The sequence below is a fragment of the Primulina tabacum genome, chromosome 17 (assembly GCF_025594145.1).
Source record: "Primulina tabacum isolate GXHZ01 chromosome 17, ASM2559414v2, whole genome shotgun sequence".
NCBI lineage: Eukaryota > Viridiplantae > Streptophyta > Magnoliopsida > Lamiales > Gesneriaceae > Primulina > Primulina tabacum.
In genome coordinates this window covers 12271935-12291747 of record NC_134566.1, presented here as the reverse complement: position 1 = coordinate 12291747, position 19813 = coordinate 12271935, and the positions used below count along the sequence as shown (strand labels likewise).

The window sequence follows — 19813 nt, the reverse complement described above, 5'->3', positions numbered from 1 at the left end:
GATGAAGATAAAAAGGAAGAACATGCGAGACATAGGAATAAAGGGAAAAAGTGGATAAAAAATATGATGCCAAACACTGTATAGGTCAGAAGCTCAGGCTTTTGAATTTTAGGTCCATTTAAGGGGATGACGACGATGCTTCCAAAGAATTCTCTCTCACCATCATCCAGAATACCGTATATTTACCCATTTCCACAATATTCTTGAAAATGGCTTTGGTTAAGGAAGTGTTTTTTTTTTGGTTCATTCAATTTAAAAAAATGATCTAACCAAATAAATTAAATTATTTTTAGATGATTATATATCTGCGACTAAATTTATAATATTCTCTACTCGGAGATTATACAAACAAATGACAAACAAGTGTTTCATTATTATTTTTTGAATTCATGATCATCGAATTCTTCTCGTTGATAAAAAAAAAAAAAGCGTAGTACTAAGTGCATGACAATGTTTGAAGGCAAAAACTTGTTTGAGACAGTCTCACAGGTCGTATTTTGTGAGACAGATCTTTTATTTGGGTCATTAATAAAAAAATATTACTTTTTATGCTAAGAGTATTACTTTTCATTGTGAATATCGGTTTATTTGGGTCATCCATGAAAAAGTATTACTTTTTATGATAAGAATATTATTTTTTATTGTGAATATCGGTATGTTGACTCGTCTCACATATAAAAAATTCGTGAGACCGTCTCACTAGAGACCTACCTACTCATGTTTGAATTGAATAACATATAATCTTGATTGTAGAATGATATTCAAAAACAAAAGTCCATATTTGATAATTATAATGTACGCGGAGGGGTGTCATCTTATAATTTTTTTAAAAATCTAATTTTATACATAAATTTTTGGAAAATACATATGAAATTACACAATGGTGCAATGATGAGATAGTTCCAAAAAGAAAGTGAAAAAAAAGAGCCAAAAAGAAAAATAAAATAATAAAAGAACAAAGAAAAAATGTATGAAGTGTTTGTGCTTTCAACTTTCAAGCTTTGCTTTTTACCAGTTTTTCCCTAATAAATAAAATAATAATAAAAAATCAGAGGGGTCAGACTTTGGGGTGTGGGCTTTAGCAAAAGGGCAGAATGAGTCGCACCTTTATTTAAAGGTTTGACTTGGTTTCTTCATCCAATATAGAAAATAATGAGGATTCATTATGGCCCTTCTTTAAATTTTTTTTTTTAAAATTGTACAATATATATTTAAAATTCTAAATTTAATTTTTTAAAATATATTTTGATCAAATGTTTCTTTATCTATGAGATAATTTTTTTTTTCTCTTCTTTTTTTTTTTTAGAGAAAAGCTCTCGAGCAAAACCACGTGTAAAACAAAAGGGAAAAGGAAATAAAGTTTGAAAGACTGTAAAGGGGGAAATAAATTTGCTAAAAAAATTAGAGCTTTTTCTGTGCAAACATTTGTCACATTTAAGATGCTTACGTTTTAATACATACATTGTCCTTTTCTGTCGACCTAGAGCGCAATCTCTATTTTAAAATAATTTTTTAAATATTGCCTTAAAAATATAGCCCAACTCCATGTATCATATCTTATCGTCGTTGTGCGGGTGAGTTGATGAATGATATATAATATAAATAATATAATAAACTTGATTCTTTGATTTTTCGATCGAACGAACTTGTCACATATGTCATGATCTATTAGTTATTATTATGTTTGAAACAAGAAAATTTTATTATCGAGATTGTTTTTGACATGATAGTATTGTAAGAATAGAAGCGCTCAACAAGAGATGTTCTAGAGAAATTACTATCTTCGTACATACACTTAGAATTTTTAAATGTACCGAAGATGAATTTTGGTAAAAATGGAAAATGTCGGTTTTTGCAATCGGTATAAGGAACTAGTAAGAACACGTGTTTAATGCTTCAAATTACATCTTTTTATGAGTATTAGGGGATGGATTGACCGTGATTGATAAGTGCATGTTGTCACTGATACAATGATCGAAACGTGATGTTTGAATTGTTTTACAGGTTAAAAGATTCGAGCTACACTATATATGAACGATAATCATACATTTTCAAACGTTCAATTTTACATCTTAAAAGAAGTATTTATAACTTTTTTTTTCACATTTCCTCTTTTATTTTGACCCATTTGGAGCGTGCACCACTTTACCAGCATATAAATCAACGATAAAATTGATTGCAAATGGAACGGAAATGCGACAATTATACATCCACCAAAACATATGGAACGTGCAATTACAAGTTAGTCGAATTTCTTGCATGGAAGGGAGGGACGGATCCAGGAATAAAAGTTGGGGGGCTTGAAGTCAATATGATAAGTTATAGTATTATTAAAAAAAAATTTACATTATATCGTTCAACGAAGTTGTGCCCTACGAGATTTTAAAACATAAAATTCATCAATAATAGAATTTACATCAATATGTTTAGCTAAATCTCGTTCAATATAGAGTGTCAAACAATCGGCAAGAAAGTCATCCTCCATTTTATTGCGAAGTGCCGTCTTCACATGCTTCATTGCTGAAAAAGCCCGCTCAGTAGTGGCAGTAGACACAGGTAATGTCAAAACAAGATGAATCAATCTAGTCAACATAACATAAACACTTGACCGTCCACTCTCGATCAATTGCTGACACAACTCAACAAGTGTAGAAACCTTGAAATTCTGCATCACATCAAGTTTATAATGTATCAATTCATACTCCAAAGCAACAATTTCTTGATCTGTGAAATCTCCAAGATAAAACTTCTTCGCAAGCTTGCAAATATCATCACTGTTAAATGAGTCAAATGAATTTTTAGGATCTAAAGCTGTACTAAGAGAAAGAAGTTCCACCGATGACTCATTGAACCGAGTATTTAACTCCATCAAAATGAAATCTATTGTTGCATTAAAAACATCAAAGTGGTAATGATGTTCTATTGTAGTTTGCCGACAGGAACGTCCAATCTTATATAGACAATCAAGGTCAGGTACATCAATTTCATTTCTTGAGCAAAAAACTTTAACTTCCTGAAGAAATTCATTCCACCCACATTATCTAAACTCTTGAAGGCAAGTTTTGGTAGTAGCGACAAATGTGATAGCAGTCAAAATGTCTTGAGATTTTCTTTGAATAATTTGACAAAGAGTATCTGTTGTTCTCATAATTTTATGCATTAAGTGCAAAATAAACACAAATTCAAAGCTTGCCATGTTTCTGTAAATCCCCCGAACTTCAGCCCTAACTCTTCCATTTGGAGAATAATCACTGAGAACTTCAAAAACTTTGCAAGTTGCAGTGTACATACCTATCAAGCTTTTTACCGAATCATAGTGAGAACTCCAACGAGTAGCTCCTGCTCAGTTGCAAATTACCAATTTGGTTTGCACCACTTCCAGAATCACGTTCTCCAATTGACAACATATACTCAATTTTATTTCTTTGTGCAGTTTGTAATTCAGCAATGCGCTTAGTAGAAGAAGTGAAAATATTAACAATATTGTCCAAATGAGAAAAGAATTCCTAAATAACACTAACATCCTTAGCTGCAGAAACCAATGTCAGTTGTAAACGATGTGCAAAACAGTGGACATAGTATGCAGAGGGACAATCTTTGAGAAATAATGCTTGAAGTCCATTCCACGCTCCACGCATATTGCTAGCACCATCATATCCTTGGCCTCTGATTTTCTTAACATGGAGATCATGATGAACAAGAACATTTGATATCTCATTTTTCAAATTCATTGAGGTAGTGTCACTAACACTTTTGATGGCAAAAAATCTTTCTGTCAAAATCCCATGATTGTTCACAAACCTCAATATAATGGCCATTTGCTCTCGTTTAGATATATCTCGGGATTCATCAACAAGAATACAGAAGTATTTATCTCGAACTTCTTCACGAACCATCTGTCGTACTCTATTAGCCATAATATGTAAAATCTCTTTCTGAATTTCTGGAGCGATATATTGGGCATTTTTTGGAGCATTCTCAAGCACAACTTCATCAATTTCTATATTCATTTTTGCAAAAACCTTCACCAATTCAAGAAAATTTCCACGATTAGATGAAGATAGAGATTCATCGTTACCTCTAAAAGCACAACCTTGAAGTGCTAGCCAACGAACAGCTACAATTGAGGTGCTCAAACGCAGACGATTTTTCTCTTTTTCCTCTTTAGATTGTGCATGCATCACTTTATCAATATGTTGTGAGAGCCTCATCAAATTTTCAGCCCTTCTCTCACACATAGTATGAGGTGAAGAAGCTGCAGAACCAATATGGGCAAGAAAAGCACATGTTTTTCCTTGGTTTACTCTTTTCCAATTGTCAAATCCTTCATTGACCAATGCCGAGATATTAGATGAATTAACATCATTCAGGAAAAGAAAACAATAGAAACAATATGCCTTATTTGTTGAAGGCGAATACTCCAACCAATAAAATTTCTGAAACCATTTTTTCTGAAAACGACGATTCTGGCTTCCAAATTTTGTACCTGGATACTCCAACATATCTGGTTGATAAGGCCCCATATTTAGATATGAACGTCTTATCTCATCTCGTACATTAACATAATATTCACATATCTGTTTTCTTTTTCCCGGATCTCGTTCAATAAAAGTAGACGAAGACTGATGATCGTCTCTAGGAGAGGAACATGAAGGAATTTGGATATTGGGAAATAGAAGACTTTCACTGGATTGAAGTTGCATTGTAAGGACCGAAGTAATTGAAGTATCTTCACTAGCTTGACGATCTCTCTTCTTAAAGAAAGAGGATATCAATGTTTTTCCTTTCTTTGCAGCAGATTGATATTCCATTTTGAAATAGTTCAATTTATAATCCTAAACAAGAATAAAATAATTATTAAACAAATAAACAAGTAATAGTCAATCAACAACCCAACAACAAACAATCAAGAAACCACAAATCACACACAGAGAAGCTATAAAAAACAAAATAAAAAATGTATAGCCGATTCTTACCTGGATTGTTGCCTTGCCGATGAGCAATTCGATTTCTTCGGGAGTCCGCAATTCTATTCTGTCGCTAAAGGGTTTGGGACTTGGGAGAGAAATTTTGTAGAATTGAGGTGGGGCGGATCAGAGGTTATGGGATGAATTTGGTCTCATCCTTGTAAATGGACGGGACTTGATTGGACTAAGACATTGATGTACGACGGTTTTTGAAACAACCGTCGCTATTAGCAACGATTTTTCAAAAAACAGTCAGCTATTAATAGCGACTGTTATTAGCGACTGTTTGAATAAACCGTCACTAGTAGCGACGGTGTAATTAAAACCGTCGCCTATCCACATCGACGACGGTTTTACTAAAACCGTCGCTAAATTATTAAAAAAGTGGGCTGGGCTACAGCCTAGTACAACCCTAGAATACATCCGTCTCTTACATCCAAATTTCACTCATGCATGACTATCTTTTTCATAAATAAAATATTAATATTTGGCCAATATTGATGTACAATATTTTTAAAAATGGTTTAATTGGTCGTCCAATTATAGATCAAAGTCATCAAAATATGGATATGCAATGTGCATTAATATTAATATGGACAATGAGGGGTTGCACCTATCTCGATGTCATCGAGTTAGGTTGTTAGTGCATATGAGTCCGGAAAAGAGCAAAGGGTGAATAAAACTTATGGTCTTTATGCTCTTTTGCAACCAATGAATTTCTCCCTATTTGCACTCAAAAGCCTCATAAATCTTAAAAAAATTTGGGTAATCAAACTAATGGGCTCTCTATGTCTCTCTTTATATATATCAAACACAAAGACATATTGCCAAGTGGTTATGATGCATTTTAGTTCCAATTAGTAGTAAATTCTAAATTTCATGATAATTTCTTATATTCAAGTTGTACTTTCGTCCCTTTTTTAAAACAAGAAAACCACGTCCACTATCCGTAAGTGCGCACTGAATATGCAAATAATGTCAACCAGATAAATCACACTAAACAAGCCTTTTGTGACTTGCTTGCTCAAGTCATTTTCATCAAAACCATGTAACTAAATTATCAATATCTTATGTCCCCGCCATAATTTTTGAAACATACTTATCCAAATATTTAGAGTAATTATACATTTAAGTATAAATTTAAATTTGCCTTTTTAATTTTTTAATTGGATATTCAAGTATTCGAGTTTTGCACGAATAATCTGAGAGAAATTTTTGTATTTAACGTAATCTATACTATATTATTAAGTGTGAAATCCTTATATTAACTTTCTGAGAGTACACCAAAATATTTAATTCCATAATTAATCTTCTTATCTTACTAAAAACATCCACAAGTCACTCCATATTTTACATAGTAAAAAATATGAACAAACTTTATTTTTAAATCTAACAACTCTTCTAAATTGAAAATAATTTCGTGTTAATTGTTTAATATTATTTGATCAAACTAAAAATAATAATAACACATATGACGCGTGTGTATCTTTTACGAATTTAAATTGATGCTCATTTTCCCTTCCCAATTAATTTGATCCAACCACATTTCTCTTTTATATCCAATAGAAATTGGAATCGTTGTATGTAAATAGAGGGCTAAAACTAGTTTTTAGTTTTGGCAAAATAGAAACTCGAGGAAAAAAAAAATGATTCCTCGTGTTCTTATAGAAAAAAATTTGAAATAAAGAACAGAAACGAGAATTGTGGGGGACTGTAATAAGTACCATAAATTAATCTAAGTTTTAAGATTCTCGAAATTTTATAGATAAATTGATTATATAAATAAAAATGTTATTGATAATTTGCAATTCATCTGACATTGATGTTTTAAGTTTGGACGAGATCTAAGTTTGAGACTCAATTATAACATTTAGAGTTGTCATAACAGCCCAGTAGAGCTACAATACACCATTTGGACACGTTGGGATAGCCAATCCAACCCGCCTATTTGGCTGGGCGACACGTGCTAATATGTCAATTTTTAGTTATATTTGACGGGTTGTGACAAAAGCCTGCCAATTCGATATATCACGAAATTATAATCTAATCCGTCTATTTGGCCAACGGGCCATTCTAACAAGACTTGGTCCATTTAAACAACTATAGTAACATTCCTCTTTCCCCATTCAAATAAAAAAAATTAAACTACCTATTTTATATAAGTTGCTTCTATTTCTCTCTATAAAACTAAAGGTTCCTAATATTTTTTTATAGGAATTAGAATCGTCGAGTTTAAAACTGAACAATCAATCCGAGTTTATTTTCAGACTTACATCATTCTAACAACAATACCCAAAAATAATGAAATAATTTGAAACAAGCATATAATTAAACAACAAAATTTAATGATTTTTTTTTATAAAAATATCAAAATAAATCAGAATAATATAGAAAATCATCGGCAGGTGAGATTTTCAATATTCTTAGAAGATATATTGATGTCCATTGTGCAGTTCATATTAGAGGACTTGTTCTTTTTTATCAATTTCATGATCTCCACCTTTCCCCTCACGGTCAATCGACTAGTCCATGGAATTATAGGACGAGACCTGAACTGGCTCGAGATCACCTCCGAGGGCACGTTCGTCGATGACAAATCGACCGTTACCTCGAATTTCCTAGTCGACCGGGACTTGGCACTCCCTCGAGGCACAACCGCCTCGCCAAATTAAAGTTCTTAATGGACCTTGATTAATTGATTAAACTAGTTGGACTAGTCAAATTAATTAATCAAGCCCATTAATGTTAATTAAGGGGCCCAATGATAATATTATGGTAATTAAGTCATGAAGGCTTGGTTTAAATAGGTGACAAAAAATCTAGCCTCTATATGACACAAATTTTCGAAAAGCCTCCATCTCCTCTGAAACGTCCACTACTTGTTTTCTTAAAAAGTACTAGAAATTTTTTTTCCTCTTTAATCTTGATAATTCGAAATATACATATATATATACTTTAAAATACCTTGACACCATTTTTAAAATAAAACAATCAACTAACATGTTGGGGATCGATGTAGAGTTTAGAGGGGAGTGAATAAACTCTTTCCTTTGACGATAGTTTTTGTAAAGGGCGTTAGAATCCGGTTAGAGATTGTAGCTGTTCTTGTTCAAGCGTAAATCCTGCAGATCACAAACATAAGTGCGGAAACGATCCGATGGAGTAAGGTGAAAAACAGTAATAACAGTAGACAGTAAAATAGTAGTTGTTTCTGAAAGTTCGAAGATAAAATCTTCTACGTGTCCCCTTCTTCTGTTTCCAGAAGGTATCACTAAAAGACTTTGGATTTTACAGTGCACACTTGTACACACCTACTTCAGCAGGACTTATCTTTTGCCTACTGAAACTCTTAGTAACTCAACACAATATAATTCAATACAACAAGGTTCTGAAAAAGACTCTTTTTCAGATTACAAACTCTTATTCGAAAATTATCGTAAAGTGTTTTTCTTGAAGAGGTGAAGAAACAGCAGTACAAAATGATCTCCAAAGATCATATGTAAGATATGAAGCGTGTACTGCTTTTTTGCAAATTGAGCTTGGAAGATAACGATCCGTTCGCGGTTGCTCAAAGTAACGTTGGATAGATAATATGTTTATTGATAAAATGATCAGCGTTGTTTTCTAAATGGGTTTGATCCATATATATAGATAACCTGAATCCAACGACTATATATATATATATATATGAATTTAAAGAAAGAAAAAATCTAAGTCAATAATTTCCACTCGAACTTGGAACTGTTTGCCACAAGGGACTTACAAGCTTTTATAAGTTTGGCATGTTTGACTTCCTACGTTAATTTTCGACACCCAACGTTGTATGTTGACCTTTGTTTATTTCAAAAAGACTTTATAATTTAAAGAATTTATTGTTAATTTTAATGCATAAACGTGTCCAAAACGTTCTTTGTAAACGAAAGGCTTTAATAATTTTTGTTATAAGCAACCTAAATGGATTATTATGACTAGAACAAGAATTCAAATTTAGGGATATTATAATTTTTATATAAATTATCATATACAATTTAATTAATGACAGAATTAATATAAGATAAATATATTACAAACCAAGAAGTATTATTACAAAAAAAACTGAAAATTAAAAGAGGGAAAAATAATTTATAAAGCCAAAATTTGTCTATAATAAATACAACAATATTTTCAAAATTATATATTACACCCACACCCCGAAATCACACTACAAGTAAAGAAGTCATCAACTGCAAACGATATTCCCCAACTGTTGCGAGCCAGTCAAAATTTCCATAGAACATTTCATATCAGTGGATTTTTTCTTCTTCATCACAAACAAAAGCTCCACCTTTCCCCTTAGCTCAGCTTGGCTCGAAATGGGTACGACTCCGGCATTTAGGTCACTAGCGAGCCGTGGATCTGATTGGGCACCCGCGAAGTCTAAATCCGCAGCCACAACAAATCTCTTCGTCGATTTCCATTTAGCGTAGGAATTGCTAACCAATGCCCCCCCAATGGACGTGTCCCGATAAGAGAAGTAAATGGTTGTGTTTGTGTACTTATAACGACCGAAGTTAGAGTTCTTGAGCCGCAGCTCGACGTTTTGCTGTCGAGTTGTCGATGTTGAAGTTGTTGAACGTTGCGGAGCGCACGCTTAACTTCGGTGTTCTGATTTTCATTATGGTCAGCGAGAATACCGCGATGACCGCGAATTGGAAGATGATGAACAACACTACGTAGAGTAGGCATTTTTGGTGTTTCTTTCTTCGTTTCTGCCTAGCATCATGGGAAGCTGCGGAGGCCGTCTCCGCGTTCGTTGCCGTTGGCGGTAACGGGAGGGATGTTTGGAAGCTCTTGTTCCTTTGAAGCCATTAGAATTTGCTGCTTTGAAAGAGTAAGAGATGGTGTTTAAACATGGAAAGATTGTGTGGGCTGGCTACTCCTTATATATAGGGGAACAAATTGACTTCTCTTTGACATAACTTATAAAAAAAAATAACTAAAAAATTGTTTGTTCTTACTATACAACTTGTGAGTTAAATAAATAATATATTTTAATACATCATTGGTTGGATAATAGATGTCCAAACATAAATAATTACCCAACTTATATTCGTCTTACATCAAGGTCTTAAATTTATGATAAAGTTTCGGGTTGGAAACTGTTACTCAACTAAAATATACATACAAAACTAAAATTGTAGAGTTGTTATGAAGTAAATAAATATTACTTTTATCTCAATAAAAAAAATTTAATTTAGCCTAATTATGTAGTCTTACATTAGTATGTTGTCACACGTTTCTTGCATTCTTTCCGGTGGCTTTCCTTTTCTACGAATGTCCACTCAATTTGTAGACTTTTGCTTCTATGGATGGCACACTTTTTCCCACTCGGCATTTATTCAAACATATCATACTAGGTTTCATACAACAAAGTTTCACTTGATTAATTTTTATTTTCTAAATAAATTTTAAAATATTGAATATCAAATTAATTTAGGGATTGCTTGAAATCAATAAAAAAAATATATTTTTACACTTTCCATTTAAAATAATCAGTTTGATATTTCTTAACTTCAGATTTTGTTTCTGCGTCTGATCAATTTAATTAAAATCTTAAAGCCTGATTCTGATTCCGAATCTTCAAACTTAAAAAAAATTAGTTTGATGTTTCTTAACTTCGGATTTTGTTTATGTGTCTGATCAATTTAATTAAAATCTTAAAGCTAGTTTCAATTTGATTTTGATTCCGATTCTTCAAAAGTGATTATGATATTTTTTTGATAAATAAATAAAATCTAATACAAAATTAGCACTCACATTCAAATAAATGAAGAGAGATGTTAACGATAATAAAAATAACTAAAAAAACTAATATGCGAATCGTTTATTTATCAAATACTCTATCATAAAAAAATTTAAACATCGTCCACTTTTGTTTTTCCTAATTTTCATGATCTACAAATATAATCGCTTTTACAAAATCATAAATTTTTTTGTGTGCAAGTACACCCTTAATATTACTATCTCATTATCATTTTAAATATTAATTTATTTTATCAGAGAATCGACTAGATTATTCTTATGAGGAGTAAGCATAAATATTTTTTAGTTGATTTAATTTATAAATATTTTTATATTACTATTCTATGTAATTCTTTTTTTGGTGTAAAAATTTTGCTAGATATTGAATCAATGATTTGCAAGGACTTCAAATGATCTTCGAACTTGATCGGGTCCACTCGTGACCCAATCAAAAGAGCAACGGTCTTCGATTTCTTGGAAGAAGCTTCTATTTTATTTAAATTCATAAATTGGTGAAATATCACAATTCCGAGAAGTCTTGGTTAGGCCCAATCATATTTTGACAAGTGGGGGCTTGTGTTCCTTTTTTAGGTGGAGTTTCAACTGAGCTTTGGAATTGTTCTGGGTGCATATATTCTAACTTGTAGATGGGCACAAGGTTAATGGAATCATAAAGCCTAACGATGGTTGCAAGCATTTCTCATTAGGGATGTAAACGAACCAAATCGTTTGTGAGCTATTCGAAGCTCGATTCGATAAAAGCTCATTTGAGCTCGTTTGATGAGGCTCGTTAAGATAAACAAACCAAACTCAAGCTTTACAGTATTCGGTTCGTTAGCTCGTGAACATGTTCGTTGGTAAGTTCATGAGTAATCTTTTAGATGAAAAATAATAGTTTTGATATTTGATTATTGATTTTGCATATTATTTATAAAATATATAGAAAAATCTAGTAAGTTTATTTATTATAACAAATTTACAAATTTTATAAGAATAATATATTTTTCTTTAAATATATAATTTACTTTTTAATTAATTTAATGAAAATTTAAATTTATAATTCATATTTATTAAGCTTGTTTAGGCTCGATAAAGACTTGAATAAGCTCGTGAGCCATGCATATATTCGTTAAATAAAGCTCGAGCTCGGCTCGATTATAAACAAACCAAGCTCAAACATTCAAGAGTTCGGCTCGGCTCGGCTCGACTCGATTACATCCCTATTTGTCATATTGTCATAAAATAAATTATCGGGTAATTTGCATCAGCACCCCGAAAAATCTCTAATATCACGGGTTCTCTCCCGAAAATTTTGTTGTTTCGATATATTCGTCCCTAAACTTTTTGCTACGTTGATAGATACACCCCTAAACTTCTTTCTCATTCCAAAAACTCCTTAGGATCCAAACTCTTAAGGATCCAAACTCTTAGTTCAAACTTGGAGTTAATAAAAAAAACTATATCTGACTCATCTCACAAATAAAGATTCGTGAGATCATTTTCATTACACATCACTTTTCTAACAGTACCCAAAACAAAAATTTATTACACAGCAATGACACCATTACTATTAAGAAATTTACTTTACTTTTTCCTACAATTTCAGCAGAAATAAAAATTTATTCACATCTCAAATCTCTGACCATTCTCTTACTCAAATTGACGGTTAGGATGCAATCCATCTCCGTGGATTTCTTCTTCTTCAGCAGCTTCAGTAGCTCCACCTTCCCACTCAATCTCGACCGTCCATTCAGCATCAGAACCCCCGATCTCAGATCACTCCCTAGCTGCTCGCGTCCGATCAATTCGACCGCCGACAGCTCTACCACCACATCCCACTCCTTCGTAGATCGCGCCCTGACCCGCGAATCGGGGACGATCGTCGAACCCACGCGCTCGCCGTTGTAATAGAACGCGATGTCCGAGCTCGGGAACTTGTACTTGATGAAATTCGAGTTCTTAAGCGTGAGTTCGGCCCGCATCCGGGCGTTGAACGATGGAGTGCCGGCAGCGGCGGAGAAATCGAAAGTCTCGAAGGCGGCGGACCGAATGCGGAATTTGGGGGTTCGGAATCTGAGGATGGTTAGGAGGAATAATAGCGTGATTCCAGCTTTGAGGACTCCCAATAGGAACGCGTAGAGTAGGCATTTCTTGCGCCTCCGCTTGCGTTGTTCTTCGTCGATTTGGGTGCCGCCATTGTTGAAGGATACTGGAAACCACCGTTGATTCTTGTCCGCCATTGATTTAGCAAGAAATTGGAGGAAAAGTGAAGAAGTTTGGCACGTCGAGTTGTGGAATCAAAGTAAACATATTGGAAAAGTTAGCATTATAAACCAGAAATCTTGAAATATCCCAAAATCAAGAATCAATTTGATTCATATTCTATGAAATTTTACGAAAAATCCCCAGCTCAAAATAAAAAATCCTTTTTCCTTTTAGCATACATCTCTCGGACAAGTGTTTTAAAATTTTGTTTTAACCCGAAAAATAGGTAACTAAAATGGAAATCAAAATTGATTTTTTTTTCCTATTTTGAATACAATTTTCTATTTTGAATGCAAATGTTAAATCGAAGTTTATATGATTGGTTTTGAATGATATATGAAAATATTACGACAGAAAAAATTAAAGTTAAATTAAATTAATATTTTATTTTTTATTACATTATATATTAAAAAACAATTTTAATGAATTACGTATATTTTTGCTAATTTTTAATTGATTATTATTTGTTTAAAATTTTTTAGATTTTAGATTTAAAATTTTTTATAGAAAAAATTAAATAAAATGATTTCATAAATATATGTTAACTATTATTTTAAATAATTTTCCAAACCGAATAGATCAAGGGTAATGTGAAGAAAAATACATCTGTCAATAATTTTTTTAAGATTCAGTACCCATCAAATTATTTTTTTTGTATTTTAATACCTGACCAAAGATCAACTTAATTTTCACTACATGTTTTATGCATTTTTACCTTTTTACCTTTTTTAATTAATAAAAAATTATATAAATCCCTATTTTTGTTTGTCATCTTCTCTTTCCACTAATCATTCCGGATGCATTTAGATGACATGTACATTGAATTAAAATATTTTTTATTTAAAAAAAAACAAATTCACAACTAAGCATTGGACTTTTTGAAATACTTAAGTTTACTTGCGAAATACCTAATTTCAATTTTAAAATACTTGATTTGATAAATGAAATACTCAGAATGAGTATTAAATTACTGATTATCGAATATGCAACGCAAATTCACCAAGTGCTCGTATTTCCATCCAAGATCCATTTGGATGACTTGTTCAGTTCATTTAATTATTTTTTTATTTTTAAAAAAACAAATTCGCAACTAAGCATTGAACTTTTTCAAGTACTTTGCGAAATACCTAATTTCAGTTTTAAAATACTTGATTTGGTAAATGAGATACTCAGAATGAGAATTAAAATACTGGATATTAGAATATGCAATGTAAGTTCACCAAATGCTCGCATTTCGATCCAAGATGCATTTGGATGACATGTTCATTTCATTTGATTATTTTTTTATTGTTAAAAAAAAAAATTCGTTACTAAGCATTGAACTTTTTCAAGTACTTAATTTTATTTGCGAAATACCTAATTTCAATTTTAAAATACTTGATTTGGTAAATGAAATACTCAGAATGAGTATTAAAATATTGGATATTCGAATATACAATGTAAGTTCACCAAGTGCTCGCATTTCCATCCAAGATGCATTTGGATGACATGTTTATTTCATTTAATTATTTTCTTTAATTAAAAAAAAAAACAAATTCGCAACTAAGCATAGAAAATTTTGAATTACTTACTTTTATTTGCGAAATACCTAATTTCAATTTTAAAATACTTGATTTGATAAATGAGATACTCAGAATGGGTATTAAAATATTGGATATTCGAATATGCAACGTAAGTTCACCAAGTGCTCGTATTTCTATCCAAGATACATTTGGATGACATGTTCATTTCACTTAATTGCTTTTTTATTGTTAAAAAAAATAAATTCGTAACTAAGCATGTAACTTTTTCAAGTACTTAATTTTACTTGCGAAATACATAATTTCTGTTTTAAAATACTTGATTTGGTAAATGAGATACTCTTAATGAGTATTAAAATACTGGATATTCGAATATGCAACGTAAGTTCACCAAGTGCTCGCGTTTCCATCCAAGATGCATTTGGATGACATGTTCAATGACTTTTTAGCAGCCACAAAGCTTTGAAAGAGAAAAAATGCTTGGAGCGAAGATTTGAGATTTCCTGACAATGTTCTTCGAGTGAATAGCCCGTGATAGGAACGAGTAGCATAATCCGTGGATTTACAATTTACATAGAAATATGAAGTCGATACATGTCGATAGTCAGTAGGTCGAAAGCTATGGGATTTAATAAAACTACATGCAATTCACCCTTGATAAATAATTAAAGAGATTTAATTACTTCACTGAGTTGAATTAGTTTGATATAGCTTGAGAGGACATATTCAATTGGATATGAAATCTCGTCGAAAGTATAGATCATTGTCGAACGAATTAAGTAGATTAGCGAGGGGTAGGTGTGGGGACCCGGACGCTAATCATGTTCTTAATCATCATTGAGACTATTTAATCAATTATAATAAACAGGGTCTAAATATTTTTAAAAAAAATTGCGGAACGTAATGGAATTCATCTATTATACATATCAGTATAAAATAAAGTACAAAGCCATGTACAACATACATTCATTCAACTAAGGTTTAACAGCTACATATCAAGTGTCCAAACCCTATCTCAAATCAAGGTCCATAGTCTCCACTCTAATCACGATCTCTCTTCATCTCCTCGACCCTGAACCTGTCCCACCTGTTGCCATGCACACATACAAACACGACAACAGCCGGATAACTCCGGTGAGAAATACATCCCAGTATAAATCAACGAAACATGCAATCATATGATAAATATAAAAGCATGGACAGATAACAGCAACATGTATCAAAATCTGAAACATAATCAATATAAAACTGTCAATCATACTCGTGACTCCACGACTCAGACTAGACTCAGTCGTAGTATATGGATCCTGGTTTCCAGATGTTGGCATTCCTATATCGACCAACAGTAATAGAAGAAACTCCAATTCTATCCACGTCGATATAACCAAACATCCAGTGTCTTGACCTATCCGTCACAGACTTTGGCACTATCGCCAATTCACTATCCTGTGACATCGTGCAATGTGCCAGTGACGATTCCACCACTATCAGGCACTTCTGTCACAAGATCACTCGTCTAATACTCATCTAATACGTGCTTTCTATAAATCAATAGAACAAGCATATCAAATCAAATCAATGCATATAATAACAATAAGTATGTGATTTAGGGAAACTCAAGTATATCATACTCGAGTCGTTCTCCCGGTACCACATTGACTTATACCTTTCTTTCGTAGTCTCGGTCTGACGAATTGGGAGTTCTGAATTCAAGACTGTCTCTATCAATCTGAAATGACATATCGAGAATAATAATATCACATTCTATTCCTAATTCAACACTGAATCTGATCAATCTGAATTTAATTCAAAATCAACGGCATAACGGAACAATCTGAATATCCCCGTCAATACAATCTCAACAGATATTAATTACAAATCATAACTCATGTCCAATACCATCTGAAATCAGTTAACAATCCAAATCTGTCCAATTTCCAATCAATATAATCAGAAAATTATAACATTTCCATAATCAATCTGTTATTTGATCTGACTTCGATTCTACGATGTCTAATATTTCCAGAACACATAATAATGATCAAATAATAATTCTTCCAACATCATAATTTCAAATGATAACAGAACCTAATAAAACTTACGTCCAGTTGTAGCTGTCGATGAGAGGGTCACAGCACTACGTCCGGATTTAAAATCGGATCGCCGAATCGCACAAATTCACGAAGCTAATATCAAATGAAATTTAAAGCTTTCCCCTGAACCTTGTCTCGTTTTCTTTGCTGGGATGCTGAATGAAATTTACCAATTTATATATATATCTCATGCATGGTGTGACAAGTGTCCACTCAAGTGCTAATTGCACTTTAGCCCCTGAAATCTTCACTATTTGTAATTTGATCCCCACAACTCTTTTTAATTCCATTTCAATCCTAATTAATTACAAAAACCGTGGAATCTAATTTATCATTCAAAAATTCGTAAATTAAATAATCTCGGATTAAAATGATATAATCTCGGGCCTTGCAATTCTCCCCCTCTGAGACATGATTTCGTACTCGAAATCGCAGGCAATCAAATCACGTAAGATAAGAAGATATAACAGAAGCTAAAATAAAAGACTCACATCAGTTAAATAACTCTGGGAATTTCTGTCTCATATCTGATTCAGTCTCCTAGGTAGCTTCTTCAATGCCATGACGAGTCCACTGCACTTTCACAAGAGGAATAGTTTTCGTTCTGAGCTGTTTTTCTTTACGATCAATAATCTGAACTGGTTTCTCAACATAGCTAAGTGTCTCATCAAGCTCGGCCTCGTCTAGCTGAATAACATGAGAATCATCGGGGAGATACTTTCGCAACATAGATACATGAAAGACATCATGTATTCCAGATAGAGAAGTCGGTAATGCGAGTCGATAGGCACGATCTCCTATCTTCTCGAGAATCTCATAAGGACCAACGTATCGTGGAGACAGTTTCCCTTTCTTGCCAAATCTGACAACTCCTCTGACATAGATTTCTGCCATTTGGTCATATCTGTACGTCATCTGATACGGAATGAAGTATGCTGATTTGGTCAATCAGTCAATCACGACTCAAATTGCATCACAACCTCTGAAGGAACATGGTAATTGCGTCACGAAGTCCATGGAAATGTGATCCAATTTCTATTCAGGAATCGATAAACTCTGCAACAATCCTCCTGGTTTCTTTCTTTCAGCCTTCACCTGTTGGCAATTCAGACATTTCAATACAAACTCTGTCATATCTGAGCTCATCTGTTTCTACCAAAATTGATCTTTTCAATTTATCATACATTTTCCTACCATCAGGATAAATGCTAAATCAATTACTGTACATATCTGACACTACCTGTTGTTTCAAATCCGAAACATATGGCACAATAAATCAGTTGTTCATATACAATTCAGTATCACATACCTGATATTCTGATCGATGCCTTGCTCTGACTATCGGTATCGAGTTCTGTACATTCTGATCAACTTCCTGAACGGCTTTAATTCTCAAAATCAGTTCTGATTCGGCTTGCACAATATCGAGTCTCAACTGTTTACAATCTGTCTCAAATACCGATTCAGAAAAATAACAATTCTCAATCATATTCAACACAACAGTCATATACAATAGCCTGCAAACTCATGCAACTGCAAATATCTGACACTGTCGTTAATCTCGGCCAACTGATCACGGCCTCACTGTACTCAAATCAACAGATATATCGTCTTCCGATGTCACATACTCTGAATACAATCTGTCTCATTCCAGATTCACATCTCAGCAGTTTCTGTATATCACATCTCAGTTCTCAGAATATTCAACAAAATCAATCATATTCTTCCAATATATCAGAATATCACAGCTAACACAAGCATAGAATCATCAAAATATTTCTGAATACAGAGTTAATCAACTCATAAACATAGCTGATACATCCCAATGATAAACACTCAAACAGAGGTAACTCTTGGCCAGTAATATTCAAACCTGATTTTTCAATTCTTTCAGTTCTATCGGTGCCATTCTGTACAAAGTTCTAAAGAAAAAAAACTGTACCTGGTATCAAGTCAAGGCGGACATCAATCTCCCTGACTGAAGGCAAACCCGGAATATCATCTGGAAACAATAGCAACACTCATGCCATTGGTAAATCAGCCAAGAATAGACTCGATTTCAGTAAATCAACTGAGTACATAAGGAGTCCCTCCGCTCCTTTCGACAATCATCGAGTCAGAAATAATACGGATGTCAAAAGAATTCTAAATCTAGATTCCTTACCGTACAATGTTCACTCTTCGGCCATGTCAGGTCCGAATCTTACCATCTTCTAGGATCGGTCTGTAGTAGCTCTGTACTTGGTCAACATATCATATCAATGATGCGGTCAGAATCAGACAACACAAGTACAACACAGCCTAACTCAATCTCATTCTTATCTTACTGCAGCATACAATATTTCACAGAATTCACTGATATCAAAACTCTTCCTAAAAGGTAAGAGATAACAACGACTGCAGACAATGACTCAACAGATAAAGCATACATCAATGCAATTCTTTCAGAAATCAGGGGTAGGATATATGAATGTCTCTCAATACACGCGTAATAATCATAAAAGAACAAGTACCTGCTACTATATCGTCAAGTGCATCAAGGATCTGTTCCTCTGTCACTACCACCAGATGCTTCTGCTCCCTGAAATCTTTGGGAACCTCTCTGTGGATATACTCTCGCAAAATGTCCGGATCGTTTGCAGATATGGCAACTACCAAATACTCCTTGGCATTGCTCAGTGGGATGTCTTCCTCCGCAGATTCTGCAATAACCCCCAGTATAACTCTGACTCGAACTACTGGAGCTAGAAAGACTGCTGCCTAACTTCTTAAACTGCTTCTTTCGAGCTTTCAAATCGTCTTTCTTCCCACCACTGCTACTACCAGTCTCAAGTCCGAGTCTCGATGCTAGAGGCGCAAACGAAGCTCCTTTCTGTCTCATCAGACTAGGCTTCGGCTCTCTTGGCTCTACCCAGAACATCAACAAAAGTATAGGGTCGGCCTGTGTTCACCAAGGTCAGTATTTCAGGATTCAATCCCTTAACAAACTGATCAGTCACAAGCTACATCATTCCCGGCCACGTGAGGTGCAAAACGTAGCAAAGTAGAAAATTGAGCAACATATTCTTCAATGCTTAGCTGACCCTGTCTCAGATTTTCAAATTCTGCCCTCTTATCTTCTTGGTACGAACTTGAGAAAAACCTTTTATAGAACTCAACTTTGAAGATTTTCCAAGTAATCACTGTA

General features: G+C 33.4%; 3 protein-coding genes and 1 pseudogene across 3 annotated transcripts; all 4 read right to left on the bottom strand.

The window, feature by feature from the left end:
* Positions 1–1401: 1401 nt before the first annotated feature.
* Positions 1402–2869, bottom strand: LOC142530495 (uncharacterized). Its single transcript, XM_075636327.1, has 2 exons — positions 2417–2869; positions 1402–1413 (listed from the first exon to the last, which is right to left on the bottom strand). The coding sequence occupies exons 1-2, from the start codon at positions 2867–2869 to the stop codon at positions 1402–1404; spliced, it is 465 nt and encodes a 154-aa protein (XP_075492442.1).
* A 637-nt stretch (positions 2870–3506) lies between these two features.
* LOC142530494 (uncharacterized) lies at positions 3507–4523 on the bottom strand. The gene is made up of 2 exons (XM_075636326.1): positions 4487–4523; positions 3507–4324 (listed from the first exon to the last, which is right to left on the bottom strand). Exons 1-2 carry the CDS (start codon positions 4521–4523, stop codon positions 3507–3509), a joined length of 855 nt encoding a protein of 284 aa, XP_075492441.1.
* A 2738-nt stretch (positions 4524–7261) lies between these two features.
* Positions 7262–9814, bottom strand: LOC142530493 (late embryogenesis abundant protein At1g64065-like; annotated as a pseudogene).
* A 2553-nt stretch (positions 9815–12367) lies between these two features.
* Positions 12368–12988, bottom strand: LOC142530492 (late embryogenesis abundant protein At1g64065-like). Its single transcript, XM_075636325.1, has one exon. The coding sequence runs from the start codon at positions 12986–12988 to the stop codon at positions 12368–12370; it is 621 nt and encodes a 206-aa protein (XP_075492440.1).
* Between the last annotated feature and the right edge of the window lie 6825 nt (positions 12989–19813).